Raw genomic sequence first — 25593 nt, forward strand, 5'->3', positions numbered from 1 at the left:
GCCTCAAGCCCCCATTCAAAATATTTCAACCAAACTGAGCCAATCACCTTTCTACTGTGTTCACAATGCTCTGGAGTTCAGATTGGCAAACTACCCGCCAGGGAGGTGTCCGAGGAGGAAGAGGGAGTCCCCGTGCAGTGGGGAGGGGGTTTACCTGGCTGGGCGAGTGGGACTTCCTCCACACCTCCACTAACATATGTGGTTAGGGGCTGAATCAGCTGCTGAGGCAGAGCCGGCAGGGAGCTGAAACCATCCATGAGGTACACCAGGCTTGGGTTAAAAGCAATCTGCTCCAGCTCTGCCTTATTTGCCTGGCTGGCTCCCACACAGAAGGTCAGGACACCCACGCGTGCCAGCGCGTTGGCAGCTTGCAAATACGAGTCCTCAGACTGCCCAGCTGTGAGCAGGAGAAGGATCTGCGGCACGTGTTCACGGATCCTGCTGCCGCCAGCTTCGGTGAAGTGGTTGGCACGCACATAGCTTAGGGCTGAGCCAGTGTTCAGGCCCAAACCCCCCTTGAGCTGCAACTGCCTCAGGTGACCAAGCAAATCTGACTTTGTCTGGTATGTGTTTAGAGAGAACTCTGTTACTGGAGTGTCACTAAATTGTACTAAACCAACACGAATATTGTCATTTCCAACATCAAGGCTGTTAACTAGGTTCATTACAAAGTCACGCACATAAGGGAAATTGGCTTTTCCAACGTTGACTGATCCATCCAAGAGAAAGATGATATCTCTTTTGTTTACGTGAACTGCAGTGAAGCACAGAAAACACGGTGAGACATACACAACCACGGAGGGTTTTCTCATGTGTGCCTACAACATGTGCACACATGCCAACATTTAGCACACAGAGAAAGTCAGCATGGCAAAGCATGTCCATCTCATGAAATATGGCAGACGGCTGCATATTTTCCTCTAGCGGTGGCTGGTGTTTGTGAGACATGTTGATAGCCAAGTTTATGAAACCAAGTTGGCTCACAGAGAGATACAGCATCACAGTTAGAATGTTTGCAACCAACAAAAATGACCAGAATTCTTAAGACAGAACATTCCTTCCCTGGAAATGAATTCTACAAGGGTGCTGTACCTTCCTGAATCTCCCATCTTTAGGACCACAGTTGCAGCTGGGTTTACCTGTGCATAACTGGGTCCTCAGGGGCTCACCTGTATACACTTACAGAGTTTCCATCAATGGCTTAGGAGCAGTTAGCCCTTGTTAACCTAAGAACATGAGTTCCTTAAGGCTAAAAAAATAAAAATAAGCAAAAGTAGGCTGTTCTCATCTTGAAGTCTTCCTTGGACCTGCCATTTGTCATTCTCTATTGCTACTTTTCACCTATCTGGAAGTTACAGCTTTGCTGGGCCATAATCCAACAGGGTACCCAGGGGACTTCCCCAAAGTAAGATGATGAGATCATGAGCACATGGTAAAATACAGACAGACTTCTTGCTACGCTTGGCCGAGGAATAACAAAGAATAGCCCATGAAGAATCAAAAGTATAATTTTCAAATTAGAGTATTTCCCCCAACACATTTAGTGTGTGCCTTTAGAAAAATGATTTCCCATTTCTTTTCTGGTACCTCACTGTAACTTAGACCTAACAAATAATTTTACCCTGTGTTTATCAAGTTGAACTTTGGCTATAAATGTGTGGATTTAAAGTTTTAAGAAAAATTTTTAAAGGAGAAAGAGAGAGGTTTTTAGAAGACCAGAGAGAGTCTGGAGCAAAGCGTGTGTCGGTGCAGCCAGTGACCATGTCTGTGGGATAGAAAGCTGATCCGTGATATTCATCTTCTCTTCACTGAGGATGGTAAGTGGTATTTATTCAATTAATAAGCTCTTGGGCATTTATAATGTCTTGCAAAATAACTTTTGGCTGACAATCATATTAAATGGGGGATTTGAAGAACCACTGGGTCTGATCTTCACGCCCAGCCATTCAATATGCTTTCCCATGGAAGGAAAACCCCTACAGAGAGGAGAGGGCTTAAAAGCCAAGGACACTATGTCCCGCATGGGTCAGGCTGGGGCTGCTCAGAAGCAGAATTTCAGCTCAGGAAAGGAAGGAGCCAGGCTACATCCTGGTGGTGGGAAAAGGAGGCTGACCAGGAGTCACCAGGAGAAACAGAGGAGCACTGGAACCTGACGAGGGTAAGAGCTGGGACGGGACCTCCTTGGCCAGAAGCTTCAAAGACAGGTGCCCCGAGGTCCTACAGTCTAAGTCATACTAATTCTTATCATATGACGTTTTATTATTTAACCTTTTAAACCATACAGTTCTCAACCCAGGTTAAAAGGAAACCTAAAATAAATCTTGCCTGTTGCTTTTGTTTTCCTCATTGAACAGCTGTGTCTTAGGTAAACATGAATAACACATCATTTAGTTTCTCGGGGTTGTGCCTGGAGACCACCCTCGTGTGTGTCTGCAGCTATGGCCACCATACCTTCAGGGGTTCCGGAGAGGGTCCTGAGGGGCGCCAGCACGCTGGGGAGAACGCCTTGCAGAGAGGCGGTTTGGAAGTCGGCGGGGACGAAGACCAGGGAGGAATCGAACGCGATCTCGCTGAGCTCGGCCTGGTCGGCGGCCTTGCTCCCGATGGCAAAGGACACGATGCTGCTCCTCTTCAGCTCCTGCGCAGGCTGGCTGATCTCGTCCAGCGACTTACCACCTGTGATCAGCACCAAAAGCTTGGGGACCCCCTCGGCGGCCCGGTAGCCGGCCGAGCTAGTGAAAAGGGTGTTCCGAACAAAGTCCAGAGCGGAGCCCGTGTAGAGGCCCGAGCCATCCAGCGGTTTCATTCTCCGCACAGCGCTTATGACCTCCTTTTTGTTTGAGTAGCTATTGAAGTAGAACTCGGGCTTCACGGTGTCCGCATACTGAGCTACCGCCACTTGGACAAGATCCTGTCCGATTTCCAGCCTCTGGATGACTCTGGCAATGAATTCTCGGATGGCAACGAAGTTTTCCAGTTCCAATGCGGACGAGCCATCCACCAGGAAGACTATGTCCCTCTTGTTGACTTCAATGACTGTAGGTAGCAATGTGACAAGGTGAGTCGAGTGGCCTTACCAATCACATTCAACAGTGACTCCCTACAGCTAACTCCACTCAAAGGATGCTCCCACTTGCTCTGGCCAATGTAACCTCAGGGGGAGCCCCAAGAGGAATTCATCACAACACACGTTAGTTCGGTTTGCACCTTTCCCTATTGATGGCAGATTGGAGCTTCTTTCTCTCTGCCCATTCTTAGCACTTTCTTCAAAACAGTTGCACAAAAGCAAATTTAGTTTTAGTAGCCATCTATTTAGCATGCTGTCATTAAAAATTCGTAAGTTCTTTTCTGCCATAAATATATAACTCAGCCGGAGTGAAACCATAGCTTAAATAAAGAAACAACCGGTGTCTGCTCAGATAGACCTTTGCTTTACAATCTTGATTTCAGAAATACACAATGTCAAGTGCAAAAGCTGAAAGAGCATAAACAACCACATTCTCTTCAGTCCTATATTCCATGTCTTCACTTTTCAGGCAAGAAAAAAAAAAATACATAACATCATAAAACTTGAAGGGAAAAAAAAAGCATCCACATCAAAGCCAGCAAATGCAACAAAGGTTTTTCACTTAAGAGGCTTGTGTTGCATTAGATAGGAAGAGCCAGTGCTGGTATTCTATTGCACAGCAGGGTGGCTATGGTTAACAGTTAAGTTTTATGTATTACACAATTGCTAGAGGAGAGGCTTTTGAATGTTCTGGCCACAAAGAAATGATAAATGCATGAGGAGATGGACACACTAACTACCCTGTATCAAAGCATCAGGCTGTGCCCCATAAATATGTACAATTACAATGTGTCCATTAAAATAAATTTTAAAATGCTAAAATAAAGAGACTTGCATTGTAAATTTCCTAAGTAACATATCAAGACTATGATAACTTAAAGACAAACCACAAAGCAAAAACACCTCCACAAGATCACTGCCCCAACAGTGACTCTGAGCTTCTGCCCAGCTGCTATATCAACGCATAGACAACCTGCCCAAGTCACAGGGACAAAGAACTCTATCAGCCCACCATACCCTGTCCAGAAACTAGACAGAGCTTCCAAGACTTATAAGAACATAAATGGTTAAACCTGAGAGGCCAGTGTTTGCAAAAGAGTCCTCTGCTACTCTATACCATCAGACAGACTGTATGGCCAGTTGATTTTTAACATGGGGCAAAGGAAAGAAGGTTTGGGATAACTGTAAGGAAGAATTTTCTAAGAATTAGAGCTATCTCCTACACCACATTTTTAAGATGTGCTTCATTCCTATTGTTTGGACCAGAGACTGGGAGCACTACAGCTGGTATAGAATCACTGATATGTGCCTTAAGGAATCCTTTTGGGTCAGCAACGCCTCATTCAGACACTTTCAGCCCCAAGAGGAGGCCTATGTTTTAACAGAAGGATGATGTTCTGTGCACGAATAGCTTTAGTACAATTACAGTTACCTACTGGTGTAACAGTATATGCAGAACATCATTTAACCTTTTCTCAATATTTCACGGTCATTGTTATGAACATCCATTTTGGGATTTCCTTCCTTCTTGCTGTCTCTCTAGGCTACCCCCTTTGATTTTGGTTTAAAATATCTTTGCAGATAAAACTGAAAATGTAGATGCCAGTGGATTTCTCACACCTTTCTACCATGACAGATAATATATACACACACATTATATATATACACACACACGTATATTCCATATATAGTATGCTGTGCATCTACCACATATGTATTTACTGTGTATATCACCTACAAGGGTACTTCAAAAAGTTCATGGAAAGACTCATATTATCTTCCAGTACTATTTTTCTATGAACTCATATAACAATTACCTGAGAAGCTTCTTGCCTCTGTACCAAGTGGCCTCGATCATTATATGATTCTCTCTGACTACCAGCTACAGCACAACACCTGGGGCAGGAGGAGGTAAACATCACACCTACCCCCTTCCAAATTTTAACACCTCCTACCGCTGCATCACTATCAATTCTACTGATGGGCTCATGGGGAGGACTGATGTCCACATCTGGTGAAACATAAAACCCTGTGTACCATGGAATGGGCTCTGTGAATTCTGAAATGTACCTTGGGGTCTCAGAGGTTCTGTGCCAGCAGTCCCCTTTGATTAGGTCAGAGGTGTTTGATGTGTTTCATTTTTGTCTCGAGTCCTGGGAATTCATAATGGGTATTACATATAGAACCATGCTTAGCCAAATATAATAAGTGTTGGAAACTACTAAATGACTCAAAGAATAGTTGAATTCCTGTGTTTGCATCATGACGCTGACCCTAGTCACCTGGTCTTTGCAGAATTATGTCACTTCTCTGGGTTTTTGTTTCCTCATCTGTAAGATGAAGGGGCAGCTCCACGGCTTTCCTCAACTCCAGCTATGAACAGCTCGTGATTCTCCGGCTGCCTCTTCTGGGAGCATGTCACGGCTGCTCAGAGTTTCCTTCTGCCCAACATGAAAGGCCAACCCACAGAGCCAGCATTTCTCTCTGACACCAGCACATCCTTTGGGACGCTGCTTCCCTGCAGCCCTCACAAGCCTAGGAGCTGGAGAAAGTGTGCTCACTCTTCCACGCTACTGTTGCCAGGCAAATTCTCCTCCAATGTCCAAATCCCCATCAGCCTTTCTCGGAGTAGTCCTTCTGTCCACCCTGTTCTCACCACCCTCAGTGACTCGGGGACTCAGTCCTCTGAACTCCCCACTTCCAACAAAGACTGTCCTCCTGTCCACTCCAGCACCCGCTTCTAATGCCACACCTGGCCTGAGGTCCACTCCAGCACCTGCTTCTAATGCCACACCTGGCCTTAGGTCCACTCTAGCACCTGCTTCTAATGCCACACCTGGCCACACCATAGATCAGACCGTCTCTGAAATCTCACCCATCCCACCCTCCCCCGGCTCCTCCCTCCTGGCCCGCCAGTGCTCCACGCTTCTCCAGCACCTGCAGTGTCCCATCTGCTGACCCACACCCTTCCTCACTCTCACTCAACCCCTTTCTGGCTCCACTTCCCTGTCCCTGTGCCCAGGCTCACTGCCTCTCTGACTGAGTGCCCTCGGCTGCCTTGTACCCATCCTTCCGTCCAATCCCCACCCGACAGAGCCTCTGCCCTGGTCCTGCCACTCATCCACACATCACGCAAACAGCAGACACTCCAGAGAAAATCCCACACCTGTTGCCTGCACTCCACACTGGGAATCCCCCGCTCTGGGTCAAACGTGTCCCCTAAAATTTCATGTATTAGAAAATTGACCTGCATTGTAACAGCGTTCAGAGGTGGGGAATCCAATATTTGAAAGGTGGGGCCTTTGAGAGGTGATTGGATCATGAGGACAGCCTTGGTGAAAGGACTAATCCATTCACAAAGGCAGAGTAATGGGTGGTCACGGGCGTGGCTCTGATGGCTTTATAAGGACAGCAAGTGAGAAGGTTATTGCTCTCTTGCTCAGCCCATGCTTACCATGTGACACCCTGGTCACCACAGGACTCTGCAGAGAGTTCCCACCCAGAAGAAGACCCTCACCAGATACGCCCCCGGACCTTGGACTTCCCAGCCTCAAAAACTTAAGAAATAAATTTGATTTCTTTATAAATTACCCAGTTTCAGTATTCTGTTGTAAGCAACAGAAACAGCCTAATAAACCCCCAGACCACACGTGGGTGACCCACTCCAGCCTGCCCTCCCACGACACTTCCCTAGGAAGTCTACTCTGCCGTTCTCCGGAACGGCTATTCCATAACTTTGCTCTCTGCTCAGTCCTCATCCGCAACCACTGCTGTGCGAGGAGCCACCTCCACGTCACTGAGAAAACAGAAGCCGTGGGAGGAGAGCCCATCTGCTCCCAGCCCCGGCCACCGCTGCAATGACGCTGCTCCTGCTCTGCCAGAGTTACCAGTGACCTCCGTGCTGGCCCAGTGATGCTCATGGCTTCATCCTCCCCGGCTTCCCAGCAGTCAGGGGTCAGTGACCTCTCCTCCCTGGTGACACCCTCCCCTCTCTTGACTCCTAGCTCCCCACACACTTGTGTCTCCCGCATCGCCGTCTCCTCCTCCTCAGAGTCCTTTCCAAGACATTCCCCTCCTTACCCAGCTGTACTTTTTAATTCCTCAAGGCTGCTCCCTGCGGCCTCTTCTCTTCTCTAGCCACTCTCTCTCCAGAATGCATCTCTCAAAGACCTCTCCTCTGTACCCAGATGTGTGTGAGTCCCCGAGTGCCTCCTGCTCTCCTCAGACTCAACACACCTACAGGAAAGCTGTGGATTCTCCCCCCTAAACCAGTTGCTGCTCCAGCCTTCCCATATCCAGTGAGACTGAACTCCAGTCTCCCGTCCCCCGTGCTCCCACGGTGCTGCCTGCTGATGCTTCTGGGAGGGGCCTGGCTCCTTGTGCTGTAGGGTCGCCGTGCCTGCTGTTCCTTCTGCCTGGAACACTCTTCCCTCTCCTCTTTGTTTGCCTGTCTCCTTTCTGTCCTGAGGCTTCTCAGACTGACCTTCCTCACCCTTTCTATCACAGCCCCGTTGAGTGCCTTCACATAACTTACCACACTCTGGGAATGTTTTGTTTGGCTGCTAGTTTGTATTTCTGTTATCTATTTCCCCATTACACTGTAACAGACCAGCAGCCACGTCTGTCTCATTTGCCAGTACTGTGTAGTGCTGGGCACAGTGTCTGGCACATACCAGACAGTCAAGAATATTTGTTGAATATTTACAAGTTAATCACTAAGATTAAGGGTGATGTTTGTACACAAGGAGTTAAAACTCTATCTAGCTGGGGAAAATCTAAAATAAGGGCAATGAGCTGCCCATGTTAATAAAGAAGTTGAAACTTCTGGAACAGAACTATCTTCATCAAGCACAACTCCTTTGCCATAAATTCAAGAAATTGGAGCCCAAAGAGTTTGCATGACCAGCTTAGAATCACATGGCTGGTCAACATAAGAGCAGGGACAGTCTAGGCCTCCCATCCACAGTCATTGTGTCCCCATAGTGTTTACAAAACATAGGGAAGTAGTTTGCTTCCAAAAGTATGCAAGTCCGGAGAAACCCAGTGGCTGAAAATTTTCACTCAAGGTTTCCTTAATTGCCAGGATAGAATGAGCGCAAGCAGCACAAAGTGCAGGGCAGGGGTCCGGCCGGGGTCCCAGGCGTGCATTTCCACGGCTCTTCTCTGTCCATTCCCGCTCAGGGCATTCTGCTCCAGGTTCTGACATTCCTGTTCGCTCACCTGAAGGATTCTGGTCAGTTCTATTGGCCATTGAGTGAGAGGAAAAGCCGGAAAACTGAATGAGGTGAAACGCAAGTGACACCGGACTGGCCTCTCTGACTCAAACACCCGCTGTGAAGGGCATTCTCCAGAAAGTAACTTTCACATACACCTTTTTGACTGCACCACTAGGGCCCAGGGCCAATGTCCAAATTAAGTAGAGATGTCACAGTCCTGAGCTTTCCACTTACAATCTTTATTTCAACTAAAGCTTGTTTGAAAGTCATTTGGAGGAAGTCTGAGCTAACTGTCTGGATGTTGGAAGCCTGGTGAGGAAAAGCAGTGACATTCGCTTCACATCCGTGACATGACTAGAGCAGGTGGTCAGCCAAGTGCTACCAAGTAGAGGTCAGTTCCACGGGTGAGCAAATAAATACGTTTTTAACAAAGACTTTAAAATGCTCCACTCTTAAATTCACTCAATGGTATGTCTCCCCAAGAGGTTTACTTTTAAATTGTTGTCACTTCTTTTTCAGAGAAAATTCTACCTGAAGCCCCCATGATAAAATAGATAAAGCAATCTTTTATTACAATACTTATTTTTTAGACTCAGACTTGTAGCCTTTACTTACCAGGTTAGCAAATAAGAGCTGGGAAGATGTGTTAATTCCACACAAGAAAAGTTAAATCATTGGCTGCAGATGACACCCAGAGTCCTAACAAGCCTGAGCATTCACTCCCCAGTTATCAGCAAGCCCTACTGTGTGCCATAGTCTGCTTAGGCGCTGGAAGGACAGTGGGAAACAAGGCCTCGTATTCAAGAACTAACCTTGTTAGAGCATCCCAGTGCGTAAGCAACACCGGGAAGTGAGTTGGGAACTTCTGGAAATTGTTAGCATCCCACTGACCTAACCTAGATCATGAATCGATTCAGTCTGAAAAGTGACTCTTGTCTCAGAAAACAGCTCATCAGGTGGGAAGACTGCACTTCCAATGTTCCCACACACGCCTCCCATGTTTGCTACGTGTGTATTTATTATGTGGCTTGACCAGTTGTATGTTTTGTAAGTGACTCCAATTGGCTGTTTTGCCAAAAGCCCTTCATTTGATTGTATATCATAATATTGCCACTCAAAAATATTACTTTTAAACTTGATAAGCACGGGGGGAAAATCTTTTCCTAAATGATCCATCAGGCAAGTGCACTGTTATTTCTTACCTTCAGAAGTGTGACTCACAGTACCCCAGCACAAACGGACTTGCAGGCTATACCCTCACTCCTCTGGTGCTTTTAGAAAGAGACCCTACATGCGTGCCCACTTCTAACCTGCTGACTTTTAGAAATCAATGCCATTATCCTGAAGTAATTTTCTCAGAATTGTAACAAGCCCCTCAAATCATTATTAGGATGACTGGATTATAAAAAGATGATACAATGATGTCTAATCATCTCAAATAACAATGTGCTGAGTCAGCCTTCAAAGCACGTGTTGTCAAGAACTCATACTCTGATAAGAGCTCTCCACTCACTCGCTGACCTTTAGCTTTTCCACACATCGCAGCAATCACAGACATCCCATCCAGGAGCTAGCTCGCCATGGGAGGACTGCACTGTGGGTACTTACAGCTTCTTCTGAGGCGAGCCACTCGGGTGTCCACCTTACGTCTAAGGAAACCAACACACAGAACACCCCGCTCCCATATGGACGGTGAGAAGAGCATACATACCTTGGGTGACAATGGTTGGCGGTTGCAAGACAATGTGCCTTTGGGCCACGCCAACAAGGTACGGCAGTAATTGCTCCTGGAGGTCCCCAAAGCTACGGAATTCCGGGACAGTAAACACCAAGTTGTCATCGGTAGCTATGTGCTGCAGCTCTGCCCTGGAGGCGGCCTGGGCTCCGAGGCCAAATGAGAACACGCTAGCCTGCTTCAGCGCCACCACCCCGTCACGAATCTCGTCACTAGAAGGCCCGGCACTTATGAGGACCAGCACCTGGGGAACCCCTTCCTCCGCTCGGCTGCCCCCTGCCCGGGTGAAGTGATTCTCCACTACAAAATCAAGGGCAAGGCCGATATTGGCCAGCTCCCCACCAGCGAAGCCAAGGGCTTTCACTGCATCCAGAACCTGAGCCTTGGTGGAGTAGGTATCCAAGGAGAACATGGTTCTGGGCTCATCACTGTACTGGACCACCCCCACTCGGATCTGCTGAATTCCAACTGAGAGTCTCTCAAGGAGATTTACAAGGAAGTCACGAAGGAGTGCGAAATGGACACTTCCGGTGTTGTTTGATCCATCAATAAGGAAAATAATGTCAGCAGAGTCTTGTGCTTTAAAAGAAAGAAACGCAAAAAAACGTGAAAGCGTTAAGACACGTGATCACATGCATTGTTCGGCGTTCTGACATGTTTCTTTGGCAACCAATAAGAAACACGAAATACAGACAAATGAAACAGTGTTGATTAAGGAACGTGAAAATCTCTTTCAGTTCTGCATTCTGAATGGATACGAGGCAACTTCTCCAAAATTGTGGTGTATAATAGGGGCATTTGCATCAAGTTTTCATTTGTGTTGTCTTTGGAGTTCAATTCCAAAACACTCATATTCACCTTCCTAAGGGAGAAACCTTGGGTACATGTTCTGGAAATTTCTACTAAATTTGAAGGGAAATGTAGTTGCATGGAATTGTGGATTAACCGTATCTACGAGAAAACATAAATGAGTAGATTAACAAAAATCCAAAGATGAGTTCTAATTTTGGACATTTCTCCAGCCTCCACACACAATTATAAGAATTTTTTGTACCAATCCACAGCTGCAAAGCAGAATCTCAGATTCACAGTCTGGTGACTCATCACCCAGGGTGTTGCTTGCTTGATTCCTTTGAGCAACTTTTTTTTCTTTCTTTCTTTCTTCTTTTTTTCTTTACAAATCGAAACGGCTGAGCAACTTTGTGAATCAGAACTCAAATGACGTTTAAAGTTTTAAATTATTTAAAAATACTTCGATGAATTTTTGATGTGATTTTCTTTTCTCACATGCTGTTTAGTTATATGAAACTCAGCTGCAGGTTGGGATTGGGCTAGATGCTTTTTGCATTTATTTTTGCTGTTGCCTCTATATTCAGTCATATAATGCAGAACAATGTTAAGCAGAGTGATATGGAACCAGTCATGACATAATTATCCAACCATATTTTTATGACATCCTAAACTAATTACCTAGCAGGACCATGAGCATCCAATAAACCCTTAGTCATAATTAGCTCTGGAGTTATACAAAGGACATAAAAGGCAGACTAAGACCTCTCTTCTCCCCATAATGGCAATGATGAAATTTCCATTCTGTTATTGAGAATGGGAGTTACACAGAAACGCTGAGCAAGGAATAGTGATCAATAAACCTACAAACCAGAGCAGAGTATTTCAAAGTCTCAGCTAGAACATTTAAATCACACTGATTTAAACCAGAGGAAAAGCAAAATTAGTAAATGTTTTTAATGACTTAAGTATATGTTAGGGACAGGAAGAGATTTCACATGCATATATGCTATATTCATAATCTATCCCATATCTATTTATATGGGATTCCAGAAAGCTACATTTGGGGTAAAATTGTAATATTACATGTAAGACTATTCATTCTGATTTTATGCTTAAAATTAACTTTCTTTGTGCCAGCAAAGTTGTTTTTTATTCTCACTATGGAAAAGGATGCAAATTTTGTCTCATAAAATTGAAGAATTTTGTGCTCATGAAACTACATTCTTGTCCAAGCGCTCCCACTGTGTACGCTGAAACGGGGATTGCTGGAGTTGAAGCTGCTCTCTCTTCTCTTACACACACCAAAGCCCCTGACAACATTCATGCAGATTAGTTTTTTGCATAGGGAAATATATTAACTTGGAAATATTGCTGTCACAGTCCTTCTTATATAACAAGAAGGATAATTATTTTGCTACAGTAATTAAGATCTCGTGTTTTAATAATTGTCACACAAAAGTATCAAATAAGACTGGGAATTTATTTAGAACTCCAAAGTATTTGCCACTCTTCAGCCAAAATGTAGGATTTCTAGAGGATCTCTAGGAGAGCGTGGTGTCAGTATGAATTATATAGCAGGCCATAAAAATTGGCCACATCATCATCTAAGACAGAGGCTCTGCAAATTTTGTCTCACACAAAATTCTTCTGCATTTCCCAGGCCTAAATCAATGCCCCAAAGGACTGGGGAGGGTTTGCCATTTACTCAGTATATTGTGACATTTAGAATAAGGATTAACTATAATCAATAGGGACAATTTTTAAAAATGATCCCTAAGTCATAAGATGACACTATTCCTTCTTCATTTATTACTTACTTTTTGGTTGCAATTTATAAAAGCGTAAATAAAATAAATGAACCTGAGGGGAAATCCTTGAATATTTCTCTTCTAAAAGTCTGAACATCTACAGCAGCAGGTCATAGAAAAATGTTGGATAATTTGTCATCACTGAATAAAACACATTGTCCTCTTACACACACAATAATGGGACACACAAGAGCATGCTTTGTTATCCGGGAGAGCCAAAGCCTCAACTAGGCACAGGAGCCGTGGGTTCTGGTGTACAGCCAGGCATACCGACTACCAATACCAATTTTTTTTTTTTTTTCTAATAGTATTTGAAAGGTGGAGCTTTTTTATTTATTTTTTTTTTCTGGTCTTTTTCGTGACCGGCACTCAGCCAGTGAGTGCACTGGCCATTCCTATATAGGATCCGAACCCGTGGTGGGTGGGAGCGTTGCTGCGCTCCCAGCGCCGCACTCTACCGAGTGCGCCACGGGCTCGGCCTTACCAATACCAATTTTAAGAGGAATCAGATCTATCCAACATTTTAAAATTTAGAAGTTGTCTGTTTTTTTGCTTTTATGGCTCATGTATCACACCGTCTGTGGTGTTTTCTATGGAAAAGTGTCAGAATGTTCAACAAAAAATCTCGGGCCCCTTCAACAGCACTGGAAATGCTATTTTCCTGAGCCTGTTGCTGTGGGCACAACGCCTTTCTCAGTTCATGGGATGCGTCCTTCTGTTCAGAAGAAAAAATTGCATGCTTGTTTCCTAGGCAGATCAAAAAACTGTGGAAATGTTTCAAGAATTTTTAAAAGTTTATATTTTGCAGAGAAAAGAAAGCTCATGAGGAAACCACCGCTACCACCTTTAGCTTTCGTTTCACAATAAAGGGTTTGGATCTTAGTTACATCCACCTTTAAAAGGATGATAAAGGGGTTTTTAAAAACACAACCATGAGAGCTGGATTACCTGAGCAGAGTTCATTTAGAAGTGGTGATCATCAGCGTTCTCTACACATACGTGTTTTATAATCAAGAACATTCTGTGGGGAAAAGTTACTTCATAGACAGCTAATGAGAAGAAAATGTCTAACTTATTAGCAATGTCTGAAACTCCCTCCTGACTGCCTTTCCCAAAGCCTATAAGCAGAGACTTACTATTATTATTATTATTATTAATTTTATTTTTTTGCCGTGGAACATGCAGTGGGACATGGTACTAGAGTAATTGCAGAGTGAAGTTAATTAGAAAAGACAACATAAATAGATTAATATTCCACCCTGGTGCTGCTAGTGGCTTGGACACTAGAAGACAGAGATGTTTTCTGGGCATAAAAACAAAGGTTTTATCATCTGTGTGGAAGTACACTATGTTGATAGGCACCTTTAGCATTTGCTATGGTAATTTCTTTGTGTTTCCATTTATGTGATGATGAAGCATAAAGGCAAACTCATCTTTTCCTTTCCATGGTTTGCCATAACACCAATGAAAACATGTCCCATTTCCCTACTGATCCCCTTTAATGTTTTTTGACATGTCTTTGATATTATCCCTGTATTTAAAACTGTGATGGATCAGTGAATTATTGATACTAGAACTGTTGCAGCCAACAGAGAAGGTCATTGTATGCTCCAATCATTTCTTTGTAACTGGAGGGCTGGGTTTGGGGTACTCCTGAGGACCCCCTCCTTTTCCTGTAATCTGGCAGCATCAACACCTGCGCCATAATGCCAGAGGTGAAGCCCGTCATTTGGAAGCACGGAACGCTCTTCAGTGCTAAGGGTCAATAACCAGACTGTCTCTCAGTCCTTTCTATTGAGAAGTAGACCCACCAGTGAGGGCATTAGCACTCCCACACATCAAAATCGGAATCATGGGTCACCACTGGGGAAACCATTTTACAAACAACCTTCTGAGACATATGGGATTGGTTAGTTCTGAAACCCTTCTCTTACCCAAGCTCTGCCTGCCCAAGCCAGCCACTTCCTCTCTTCTGACATCCAATCCTCTCTCTCCCCACCCCCTGCTTTTGGAATCCCTGTTATGAAAAACTGATGTCTGGCACTGCTTCCCCTGTGACTCTGCTCACAACCCAGAAGAGTCTGCCTTTTCTCTAGCCACCTTCTGCTCTGTCTGCCCTTCCTTAGGTCCCTCTTACATGCTCTTTAGATTGCTTGATTTATGCCTCAAAGCCTCAACTCTTTCTTCTTCCTGCTGAATCTGCCATCTTGAATTAACAAGAGACTGACTTTTCACTGGTCACCTTCCTTCCTGTCTCCTATCTCTGCAACCCTCTTGGTGGTGACCACTTTCAGAAGCTCAGTAGAAAAGCTGCCCGTAACTCTTGCTCCCCGTGATCCTTTCCTCCGTGCTGTGCATGCCCACCTGGGCCCAGTTGCTCATTCACTCTTCCTTCATTCAAAGAATTGTCCACTTCCTCATTGCAGCTAAGTACACTGAGGAGGTTGTCCAATGTTCCTAACTGATTTCAGTTACATCGTGCTCCACCTCTGTCCACACTGCATGCTCCGTGGTCATGTCCAGAGATGTTCCCGTCTATGTGGATGACCCTTGAGAGCTCCGGCCTCTCAGGTCTTCAACTTCCTCACCCCTAGTGGCCCCTGCCTATTGCCCCTGCACATGTGAATGCCACGTGGGAGCAACTCTTGGATCTCTTCCAGGCTCACGATCTGCCCTCAGAATCTCCCTCTCTGTGGGCCAGCAGTGTCCCCTACTTACACGCTCAGCTGCCTCTAGGGCTCTTCTGCCTCCTGCTGGCCCATTCCTGCTCTCATCTGCTTCCCCACCCAGCCAGGACTCCATGGTGTGCTATTTCAGGGATTGACTAGATAGCACTCTGGATTTCCTTTCTGAGCACAGTTTCTTCTTTCCCCTCTGTCATTCCCTCTTTGCAAGCTCCAAATCCAGTAGCTCCTTTGATTCCAGGAGAGCATGAGACACCTGCAGAAAGTCAGGGTCCCCACTAATGGAGAGGACTGCAGGCTGGGGATTGCTGACAATGGCTGGATGACAATGCAAGTCGGTGGCTGCTTCCTGAGCATTTGTGACCTCCTTGTCACAGCCCTGCAGCAACTGCTCAAAAATAAGTCCAATCTCTCCAAGCTCCCAAACCCTACCACACACCCCCCTCCTTCGGCATCTCCTTTGTTGAGGTGACTGAAGCCAACTCACCTTGAATTCTCTCAACTTCCCTCCTGGCCACCTTACAATCTGAAAAACACAGCCCCTTTCTCTTCCCTCCGCCCTGCCCGTCACGGATGAGTAAGCCTAGCTCTGGGCACTCATCAGAACTGCTATGGTACGGTACATCCTGAATTCTCCTCATCAAATCTCTTCCCCTTTGATCCTTCAGGTGCTTAGCACTGGAAGGAGAGCTAATGGGCTTGCTGCTTAAATTACTTGTTGGCCAGTTAGCTCTGTACGTGTCACCGTGCAGCAATATGTCAATACAATGTGCATGCGGCATCGAGTGGCCCTGATGAGGGCTATTAGAACCAGAAGCATCTCTGTGGGCTCAGCCATGGTTTTGGCTGGAGGAGGAGGAAGACCCGACCCACAGCCAAGACACGAAGCCTCCAGCTCTGGCTCTTTTACTGACTGCACGTCACATCCCCACCAGGGCTCAATTTCTTCAAAATACACTTGGGCTGTATCATATCTAATATTTCTCGTAATTCTATCAGTTATCTGAAATAAATTCCATACGGCAGAAGAAAGGAGGTCTCTTCTCTTCCACTAGACACAAAAGTGGATGCCATCTTTCCCCTCTCAGCTCACACCCTTTCCAACATGGAGCGTTCACTAAAGGAAACAGGCCTTCTATTCCAACAACAGATGCGAGGCAGTTTTATTAGATGCCTATCTAGCCAGGTGGAGGCTTTACTTTCTAAGGAAGGTAAAAACATCTCTTATGGGATCATAAGATCAAAACGTGTTTTTGTTGTTATTTTAGAGTTTTTGGGGGGGCCGGCTGGTACAGGGATTGAACCCTGGACCTTGGTGTTATCAACACCATGCTCTAACCAACTGAGATAACCAGTCAGCCACAGAATGTACTTTTTTAGAGTTGAAATATTAGTTATTTCAAAAACAAAGACCTCCTCCCGGGTGTAGGTGAATGCCCTACCAGAGGAGACTGCAGAAGAATGTGCAAACCTTTGTTTTTAAACCTGTGAATAGTCATCTCTTCTCTAATCCGCCCGCATCTCTTAGCCACAGCGTTGCTTCAAGGCCAGCAGGTTGCCAAGCTCATCTCCACAGAACAGCACAGCAGGGAGCAGCTTGGCAATGTCACCATTACCTGTGATGTCTTTAAGGCTTTCCGTGTCCCCAGCCCTTTCTGGACTCACGGATGAATGCACACAGGACACTAAGTTTCCTACTATGTCATGAAGGGAGGTAAAATTCTCTAGGTTGAAAACATGCATATTGAGTGGTTCACTTGCTATTTCTTTTAACGCTCCTTCATCTGCATCCTCAACTCCAACTGCAAACACGTTAACGCCAGCAGATTTAAGTCCCGCTGAGGGCAGGGTGAGGCCGCCCTCCGAATGTCCATAGGTCAACACTACGATAACCTGAGGGACTCCATCACTGGCCCGGCTTCCAGCAGCCTCAGACAGGTGATTTTGAATTACGTATTCTAATCCTTTTCCAGTCTCATTGCTTCCCCCAATATAAGACATGTTGGAAATATGGGAAAGGACTTCTTGTTTAGTGTGATACGTATTTAACAGGAACTCGGTATGTGGGTTTCCGTTGAACTGGACCAGGGCAAAATGGAAATCATTTTCTCCCACAGCTAAAGATTGTATAACATCATACAGAAACTCTCGAACAAGTTGGAAATGTTCCTTTCCAATGCTCCAAGAGGAATCCACTAGAAATATTATATCGGCAGCAGCACCATTTTTGACATCTTTAAAAAAAGACATTGGTTTAGATTTTTCTACTATTCAAACAATTAATTCCTATCAGTGCAAAACCTTCCTAGACAAACTCAGTTGACACTATGCTGTCACTAAATAATTGACACCTCTCTTACAATACAGCCAGCTAGCCTGACTTACCTGAGAAGCAGGGATCTGGGCACCTGGACTCAACAGCTGCGAGTGCCTAGGCATTGGCCCCAGTTCTGTACTCAGTGACCATCACTCATGGGCCAGTGGCATGCTCCAGAAGGGGGATATTTCCTGGGTATCTTTTAACTCAGGCATACCTTACACCAGATAACCAAGCATCATCTTACACATTTCTTCTTCAGTTTGGGGTATGAAATTGGGCCTTGACAATTAGGAAAAGTGAAATCTGCTACTGTTTTACATTAATTAACTGCCAACACTTTGTGTAATTTGCAAGAAAAATAAATGTAATAAATACAGCTTCTTTAAGTGAGGAAGACCTGTGTAAATGCAGAGAAGGGAAGAGTCTCATTTTTCCCAGATTTTTTTGAGCATGAAGAAAGGTACTCTAACTAGTTACTACATATATTTTAGGGCCAAAAAAAGTCTTCATAGATATTGAACACAATTTATCTCATTCACAGATAAATCCAGATCTCTCTCAAGGGGTATCAGGCCAGCCGTGGCACGGGGAGGTGCACTCAGCCGCTGTGGCCCAGGCAGGTTCCTGGACTCTACTTACCTCGGACAGACCTGACACCCCAATCCACATTCCTCTTCCACCAAGGTGGCACTAGCCACCCCTCCATCTAAGAGCACCCTGGCCTCATGGGAGAATCCCGGTCAGGGGCCCAGCTCTCCAGGCAAAGGAGAAGGGAGACCCAAGACGATCCTTCCCAACTTGCAATGCATGAAGGATTTCTTGCTTTTCTAAAACTCTGAAAGCAAATTCTGAATAGGATTTATTAGCATCTATAGTTTTAAAATCATTTTTGGAAACAGATTTTTTTAAAGATCCAATGATCCTAGATGAAAAAATGTCTTTCTCTGTCTAGAATTAGAGAGAGAGCAATCTTTGTTTTTGTTTTCTTTAGGGAAATTAACTTTTACTTTCAATAATTGTCTTCTCCCTGTTTTATGTGCTCAGAGACCAGCCAATGACAGAAATGTGGAAAATCTCTTTGGATGGGGAAACATTCAAGATCCAAACTTTCCGCTTACACCCAATGTGAAAACAAATCAGTTTCAAACCAACTCCAAGATATCAAACCCAAGTTTTAGTAAAAATAACTCATCTTGCACTGGATAAAGCATATCTGAAAAGGTCTGTAAACCAAATGAATATCCTATAATAAATGGCTTAGCTATCTCTTAAAAACATACCTGAGCTCTATATCAACCTCATGATGTCTAAGATATAAAATCAAAAAATGCTATTACTTTTTATAAAACTAAGGATGTTTCTGAATCTTACCTGCTTGTTGTTGGCCATGAGTCATGGAAAAGCCTGAGAGAAAGAGGCACAAGACGGCCACTAAGGGCAGGTGCCGGTGTTTCCTCATTTTGAATTTGTCTGAGCACCAAGTGTGAACCTAAAAGAGAAAATAAGGCAGAGGGGAATTATCAGTCTCTGACTCTCACGCTGCACAATCCCTCAAAATCCCATGCGTTCTGTGTCCTGTGTAGACTTGCAAGGGGGCTTAGTATCTGATTCACTCTTCAGACCAGCAGCAAAAGGATAGATGATAAATAGGTGGGTAGACAGGTTAGATGGATGCACACATACGTGCATAAAAATAGACGGAGAATACACACACATATATGTGACTATAGACATACACAAACAGGAGAAAGAAAGAAAGAGAAGAGAGAAAGAAAGGAGAGGGAAAGAGGGATGAAGGGAGACAGGGAGGGAAGGAGGTCGGTGAATGATAGTTGGAGGAGACGTGGACGGAGGCAGCTTCCTGTCTAGGAGCTCTCTGACCTCTTGCAGTCAGCAGGACATAGATCACCCTGTGACAGAGCCACTCACTTTCCTAGCTGGACCTTCTTAAACACACTTCAAAGAACACAATTTTTTTTAAATGGACATTCATAATGGTTTCTCGACAATCTGAAAATATTTTCTTTCTTTGTTCAAATTACTAACTAATGAACCAAGGATTTATCCCTTTTATGAAAAGTAGTTTTGATTAAACATATAAATGAAAATCTTTGGCTCTAGTGACTATATTACTTTGGCCACAGTTAAAAAACTATGGAATTACCTTTCTTTTTGGCTCCCAAATTGAAGCAGACAGCAATTTGGAAACAGCATATTAGAATGGAAGAGGGTCAGGAGCAAAAACTCTTAGGCACCAAGAGTGGCAGGTTTGTGACACCCCGCTTAAGTTTGTAAATCATGTTTAAAGGAATCTCAGAGGAAAGCTTCAGTTCATGGAGAGAACGGGCTTTGCCCAAGTTACATCATGTGCAAACCCAACCACAGCAGCTAGGGCTATTTCAAACCCTGCTTTTGTTCTCTATTAATACTTAGCACTTTTCCTCCAAGGAAAACCTGCTGTATGCCAACCTCCAGTCTCACAATGGAACAAGCCCGGGGAGAATTAGCAAGACTGCGAAGCCAGACCTGAGGGTTAACTGCTGTGCTGCACTGTCTCCCACACCCATGCACCAGCTGGTGGCTGCAAACATGACTTCCAGCCAGCCAAGTTCATTTTCACATGGGCTCAGCAGCCTATGTCATCAGACCTTTTTCCTGCCACCAACACCTTCTCTACCCACCCCAAACCTTCCAGTCAGCCTCTTCACCCTCCAGTCCCCAATCCAATGAGACCAGCTTGGGGACTGGGGTCCTCCTTAAGACCCCTCCAGAGAGCTGGCCTAAGTCTTTCTGTCCAGGCTAAAGCCCCCTTGCCAGGACAGCACCTCATTTCTCCTCCCGTTAGCCCTGGGTTCCTCCTCCCCACTTTTCTTAGGCTGCAGCAGGGCTGCAACAGGATTCCGTGCTCAGAAGGACTTCATGCTTGAGTTGAGGCTTTTCTGTTGCTGTCTTGGACTTCCTAATAACTTTTGGACAAGGGGCCCCTCCTTTTCATTTTTCTCTGGTCCTACAAATTATGTAGCTGGTCTTGTCTGCAGCCATGCATGTCAGTCATTCTTCTTGCCTAGACGGGTCAGGGGTTCCCTGATCAGGGGTTCCCTGGTCAGGGGTCTGGGTAACAGTACTGGAGAAGAGGGGCATTGGCAACACCAGTAGGTCAGACTGTCACCAAACCAGTGTCTTTGATGTCGTGTTATCAAAGGTCATTCAGCATCTACCATGTGCCATTGCTGTTTTTCCTAATTTATCTCATTTATCTTTGTATTTTCCTGCTAGTAGATGCTAATCCCCATGCTTATGGTGAAGAAATTAGGGTTCAGAGAGTAAGTCACACAACTATTAAGGGACACTTGGTACTCATATGGCACCTGCCACTCTGAAGGTTAATCAGATGAGAGGATAAGGAGGGGAAAAAAAATTTCTCTCCATGAAAACTCCATGATTCCATGACAACATGTCAATCAGGTCCAATGGCCCGAATTTGGGCTTTTCAGAAACTAGAAAAAGAGCCAGCAATGTTGGGGAAAGACAAGATGCTAGGAGTCAGATAACCCTGGATCCTGGATCACCATACTCTACCTTGGGCAGTTCACCTAATGGCCAAAGCCTCAGTTTCCTCATCTCTAACATGGAAACAATGATAATCGTAGGAATAACACCCCTCTTTCCAGCCTTCTGTGAGGACTGTGTGTATGGTGGGCTGCTTGTCAAATGCCTGACACAGAACGGCTCGTAAGTGAATTATAACTACCATTCTCTTCCAAGGTGGGTTTTGTCAGCATTTCCCAAAGTATATTGTATGGAACTGTCATTCCATGAAAAGTTCTAAGGGGAAAGAGGAAGGCGTTCCACACGCTACAGAGATTGGGAAGCGCTGAATGCAAAACCTTCTTCTGGAATGGTTACAACACACATTAACATACAGCAGCTCTGAGAAGTCAAGAAACCTGTCGTGCTTTATTTAATCCAGAATTTCCAAAACATACATTTCATAACCTTTTTTCAATAATACCTATTCACTCCCCATGAAACAAGCTGCACACTCTGGGAGCAACGGGCTATTCATGTCTGCGTCTGACTTTGGAAAGTCCTTGCTACTCTGAAACACCAGCTAAAGGCTTCTTCACCTGCCCAGGTCTTCACTGGACCCAGGTCGCTGGGGTTTGCAGATATCTGTTCTCTTGGACTCCACTGACTACGAGTGGGGACCCAAGTCTGTTGACAGTGGAGCTCACCATCTCCCAGTGACAAGTGAGAGGGTTGAAATGTATAGATGACCAAAGTCTCCCCAAAGAGGCCCAGGGGAGGGGCCAGAGTCAATCTCATCAGCAGCATGGACTTCCATGGCACTAGTTAATGTGGCCAACTATTTTTTCTTTTACTGAGTTTCAGGAAGAACTACTGGATATTGGAAATGATATCATACAAATTACAGTTAATTGGGAAATCCCATTTGGTTCGGGATATTGGGTAATCATCGTGATTCATATTTCACTGTTAGGGTATGAATGTTCAAAAGCAGGCTTTGCAGTGCATCACAACGTGTAAAGGCATTCAGCATCAGTGTGAATGAAAGTCAAAAACATCCTTCTCTCTGGTTTTCAAGCATACGTCAGATCTTCAAGTATGATTTTTTTTATCTTATAATCCTAAAACTCCAAATGCCTCTAAATTGGTTTTCTATCCCCTGCCTCAGGAGTGGTTTGACTCTTCCCTGAAGGAGACAAAGGCAAATTAGAGAAAATTGGGCCTACGAAATGGTTTGTACAACCTTCCCACTGTTGGCAAGTTGGGAAGACTGACAAGACTCCATGAGACCTGGAAGAAGCGAGGACAGTAACACACCAGCAACCTCGATAACCTAGAAAAAACAGGCAAATTGCTAGAAATAAACAACTGACCCAGACTGAATACTGAAGAAATACAAAATCTGAGCAGACATATAACTAGTATAGAATTTGCATCAGTAACCAAAAACATCCCAACACAGGAAAAGCCAAGAGCCAGATGGCTTCACTGCAGAATTCCCCAAATATTTAAAGAAGAATTAACACCGATCCTTCTCAAACTCTTCCAAAAAAATTAAAAAGGAGGGAACACTTCCAAACTCATTTTATGAGGCCAACATCACCATGTAACCAAAATCAGACAAAGATTCAATGAGAAAAGACAATTACAGACTGATGTCCCTGAATATTGATGTAAAATTCTTCAACAAAATACTAGCAAACCAAACTCAACAACACATTAAAAGGATTATACACCATAACCAAATGAGATTTATCCTCAGATGCTGGGTCAACATAAGAAAGTCAATCAATGGGATATCCCACATCAACAAAATGAAGATGGGAAAAACCACACAATTGTCTCAATTAAAGCAGAAAAAACATTTGACAAAATTCAACAGCCTTTCATCATTAAAAAAAACTCAGAGAAATTATCTGAACATAATAAAGGTCATATATGAAAAACACACAACGAACATCAAACACAGTGATGAAAAACTGAAAGCTTTCTGCCTAAGACCAGGAAAAAGACAAGCATGCCGTCTCTCACCACTTCTGTTTGACATAGTACTGCAAGTCCTAGCCAGGGCAATTAGGCAAGAAAAGGAAATAAAATGCATTCAAATTGGAAAGGAAGAAGTAAAATTATCTCTGTTTGCAGATGACATGATCTTAAATGCAGAAAACCCTAAAGATTCCACATACACATAAAATTATGTATTAAATACACATAAAAATAAAAATTAAAAACTAATAAATGAATTCAGAAAAGTTGCAAGATATAAAGTTAACACACAAAAACGGTTTGCACTTCTATACATTCACAATGAACCATGCAAAAAGGAATTTTTTTTCTTAAATCTCATTTACAACAGCATCAAAAAGAATAAAATACATATGAATAAACTTAACCAAGGAGGCAAAAGACTAGTGCATTGAAAACTACAAAACATTGCTGAAAGAAATTAAGAAGACACAAATAAGTGGAAAGGCATTCCATGTTCATGGATTTGAATATTTATATTGCTAAAATGTTCATTCTACCCAAAGCAATCTACAAATTTAATGCAATCCCTACCAAAATCCCAATGGAATTTTTTGCAGAAATAGAAAAAAATACTTAAAATCCACATGGAATCTCAAAGGACCATGAATAGCCAAAACAATAATGAGAAAAAAAGCAGAGCTGGAGACCTCACACTTCCTGATTGCAAAACATATGAAAAAGTTATCAAGTAATCCAAGCAATATGACACTGGCATAAAGATAGACATTTAGACAAGTGGAACAGAATAGAGAGCCCAGAAATAAACTCTCACTTATATGGTAAAAATGATCTTCAATAAGGGTGCCAAAGCTGCACAATGGAGAAAGGACAGTCTCTTAAACAAATGGTGTTGTAAAAACTGGGTATTCACGTGCAAAAAAGAGTGAAGTTGAGCCCTTACCTTATATGATATACAAAAATTAACTCAAAATGAATTAAAGACCTGACTGTGAGACCTGAAACTATAAAAGTCCTAAAAGAAAGCATAGGATTAAGACGGCCACTATCAAAAAAATAAAAAATTTTTAAAAACAGAAGTGTTCATGAGGATGTGGAGAAATTATAACACTTGTGCACTGTTAGTGAAAATGTAAAGTGGTGTAGCTGCTATAGAAAATAGTATGAAGTTTCCTCAAAAACTTAAAAACAGAATTACCATATGATCCAGCAAAACCACTTCTGGGTATTTTTCCAAAAGAATTGAAAATAGAATGTCAAAGAGATATTTGCACACCCATGTTCATTTCAGCATTATTCAGAATATCCAAGAGCTAGAAACAACCTAAATGTCCATCAACAGATACTAGATAAAGAAAATGTGGTATATGGATACAGTGAAATATTACTCAGCCTTTAAAAAGAAGGAAATCCTGTTATATGCTGTAACATGGATGGGATCTTGAGGACATTACGCTAAGTGAGATAAACCAGTCACAAAAAGACAAGCACTACATGATTCCACGAATGTCAGGTACCTAAAGTAGTCAAACTCTTAGAAACAGAAGGCAGAACGGTGGTTGCCAGATGGGGGGATGAGAACTGGGGAGTTGTTTTTCAATAAACGTAGAGTTTTAGTTTTGTAGAATCAAAAGTTTCTAGATATTTGTTGCACAATGAGGTACATATAGTTAATGCTACTGTACTGTACACTTAAAAACGATTAAGATGGTAAATTGTGTGTTACGGTGCTTTTCACCACAATAAAATAAATAAAAAGAAGTGAAGACAGGAAAACCGCCTGCCAGTTTTCAGAAGCACAGGTGACTACGCACTCCTATAACATGACCATCCATTTACCCGGAACGATGTAAGTGTGGCATCTCTTTTTTGAGGTGTGACAGAGTTTAAGAACCAAAAGGGGGAAACAGTACAACTAAACGTCTTCTTAAAGCATGTGTATGTGTCCCAGTATTCAACTAACATGCTATCCGTCCTTGCTTCTGAATAACGTCTGGAAAGGAGGAAAGAGAAAAGTACACGGCGCGCATGATGCGGGGGAGGAAGGCCTGGGTCCATGAAGGTGAAAAAGAATCTGATGTGAACACTCAGACCTGGCACGAGTCACTTCTGCCCTCTATATATCTTTTTTTTTCATTTTATTTTATTTTATTTTATTTTATTATTGGTTATGAATATTCATGAGATACAAAGCTGATTGTCACCCCTCATGCCCATGATGTGGGACCAGATTCATATCAGCTGTATATCCATTACCACAAATTGCATTTGTACTCCGTGTCCCCCACCCAATTATCCCCAACCTCCCTCCCCCTCCCCCCTTTTTCCCCACTCCACTTTGTAGCCCATAGAATGTTCTCTCCTCTGCAAGTCCAATGCACCACTGTGGTCTTTCTTTCCTTCCTTCCTTTCTCTCTTTGCTCCCACATATGAGTGAGCACATGCAGTATTTATCCC

The 25593-nt window shown here is 43.8% G+C and overlaps 1 protein-coding gene across 1 annotated transcript in view; it reads right to left on the reverse strand.

The window, feature by feature from the left end:
- COL6A3 (collagen type VI alpha 3 chain) overlaps positions 1-25593 on the reverse strand; it is an 87222-nt gene that overhangs the window by 51369 nt on the left and 10260 nt on the right. The window contains exons 2-6 of the mRNA XM_063090261.1: positions 18994-19111; positions 16919-17536; positions 9995-10597; positions 2452-3036; positions 155-754 (exon numbers count right to left, since the gene is read on the reverse strand). Coding sequence (XP_062946331.1) covers positions 155-754; positions 2452-3036; positions 9995-10597; positions 16919-17536; positions 18994-19081 — 2494 coding nt within the window. The 5' untranslated portion in view covers positions 19082-19111. The remainder of the gene's footprint in view (positions 1-154; positions 755-2451; positions 3037-9994; positions 10598-16918; positions 17537-18993; positions 19112-25593) is intronic.

Source organism: Cynocephalus volans, chromosome 1 (assembly GCF_027409185.1).
Source record: "Cynocephalus volans isolate mCynVol1 chromosome 1, mCynVol1.pri, whole genome shotgun sequence".
NCBI classification, from domain to species: Eukaryota; Metazoa; Chordata; class Mammalia; order Dermoptera; family Cynocephalidae; genus Cynocephalus; species Cynocephalus volans.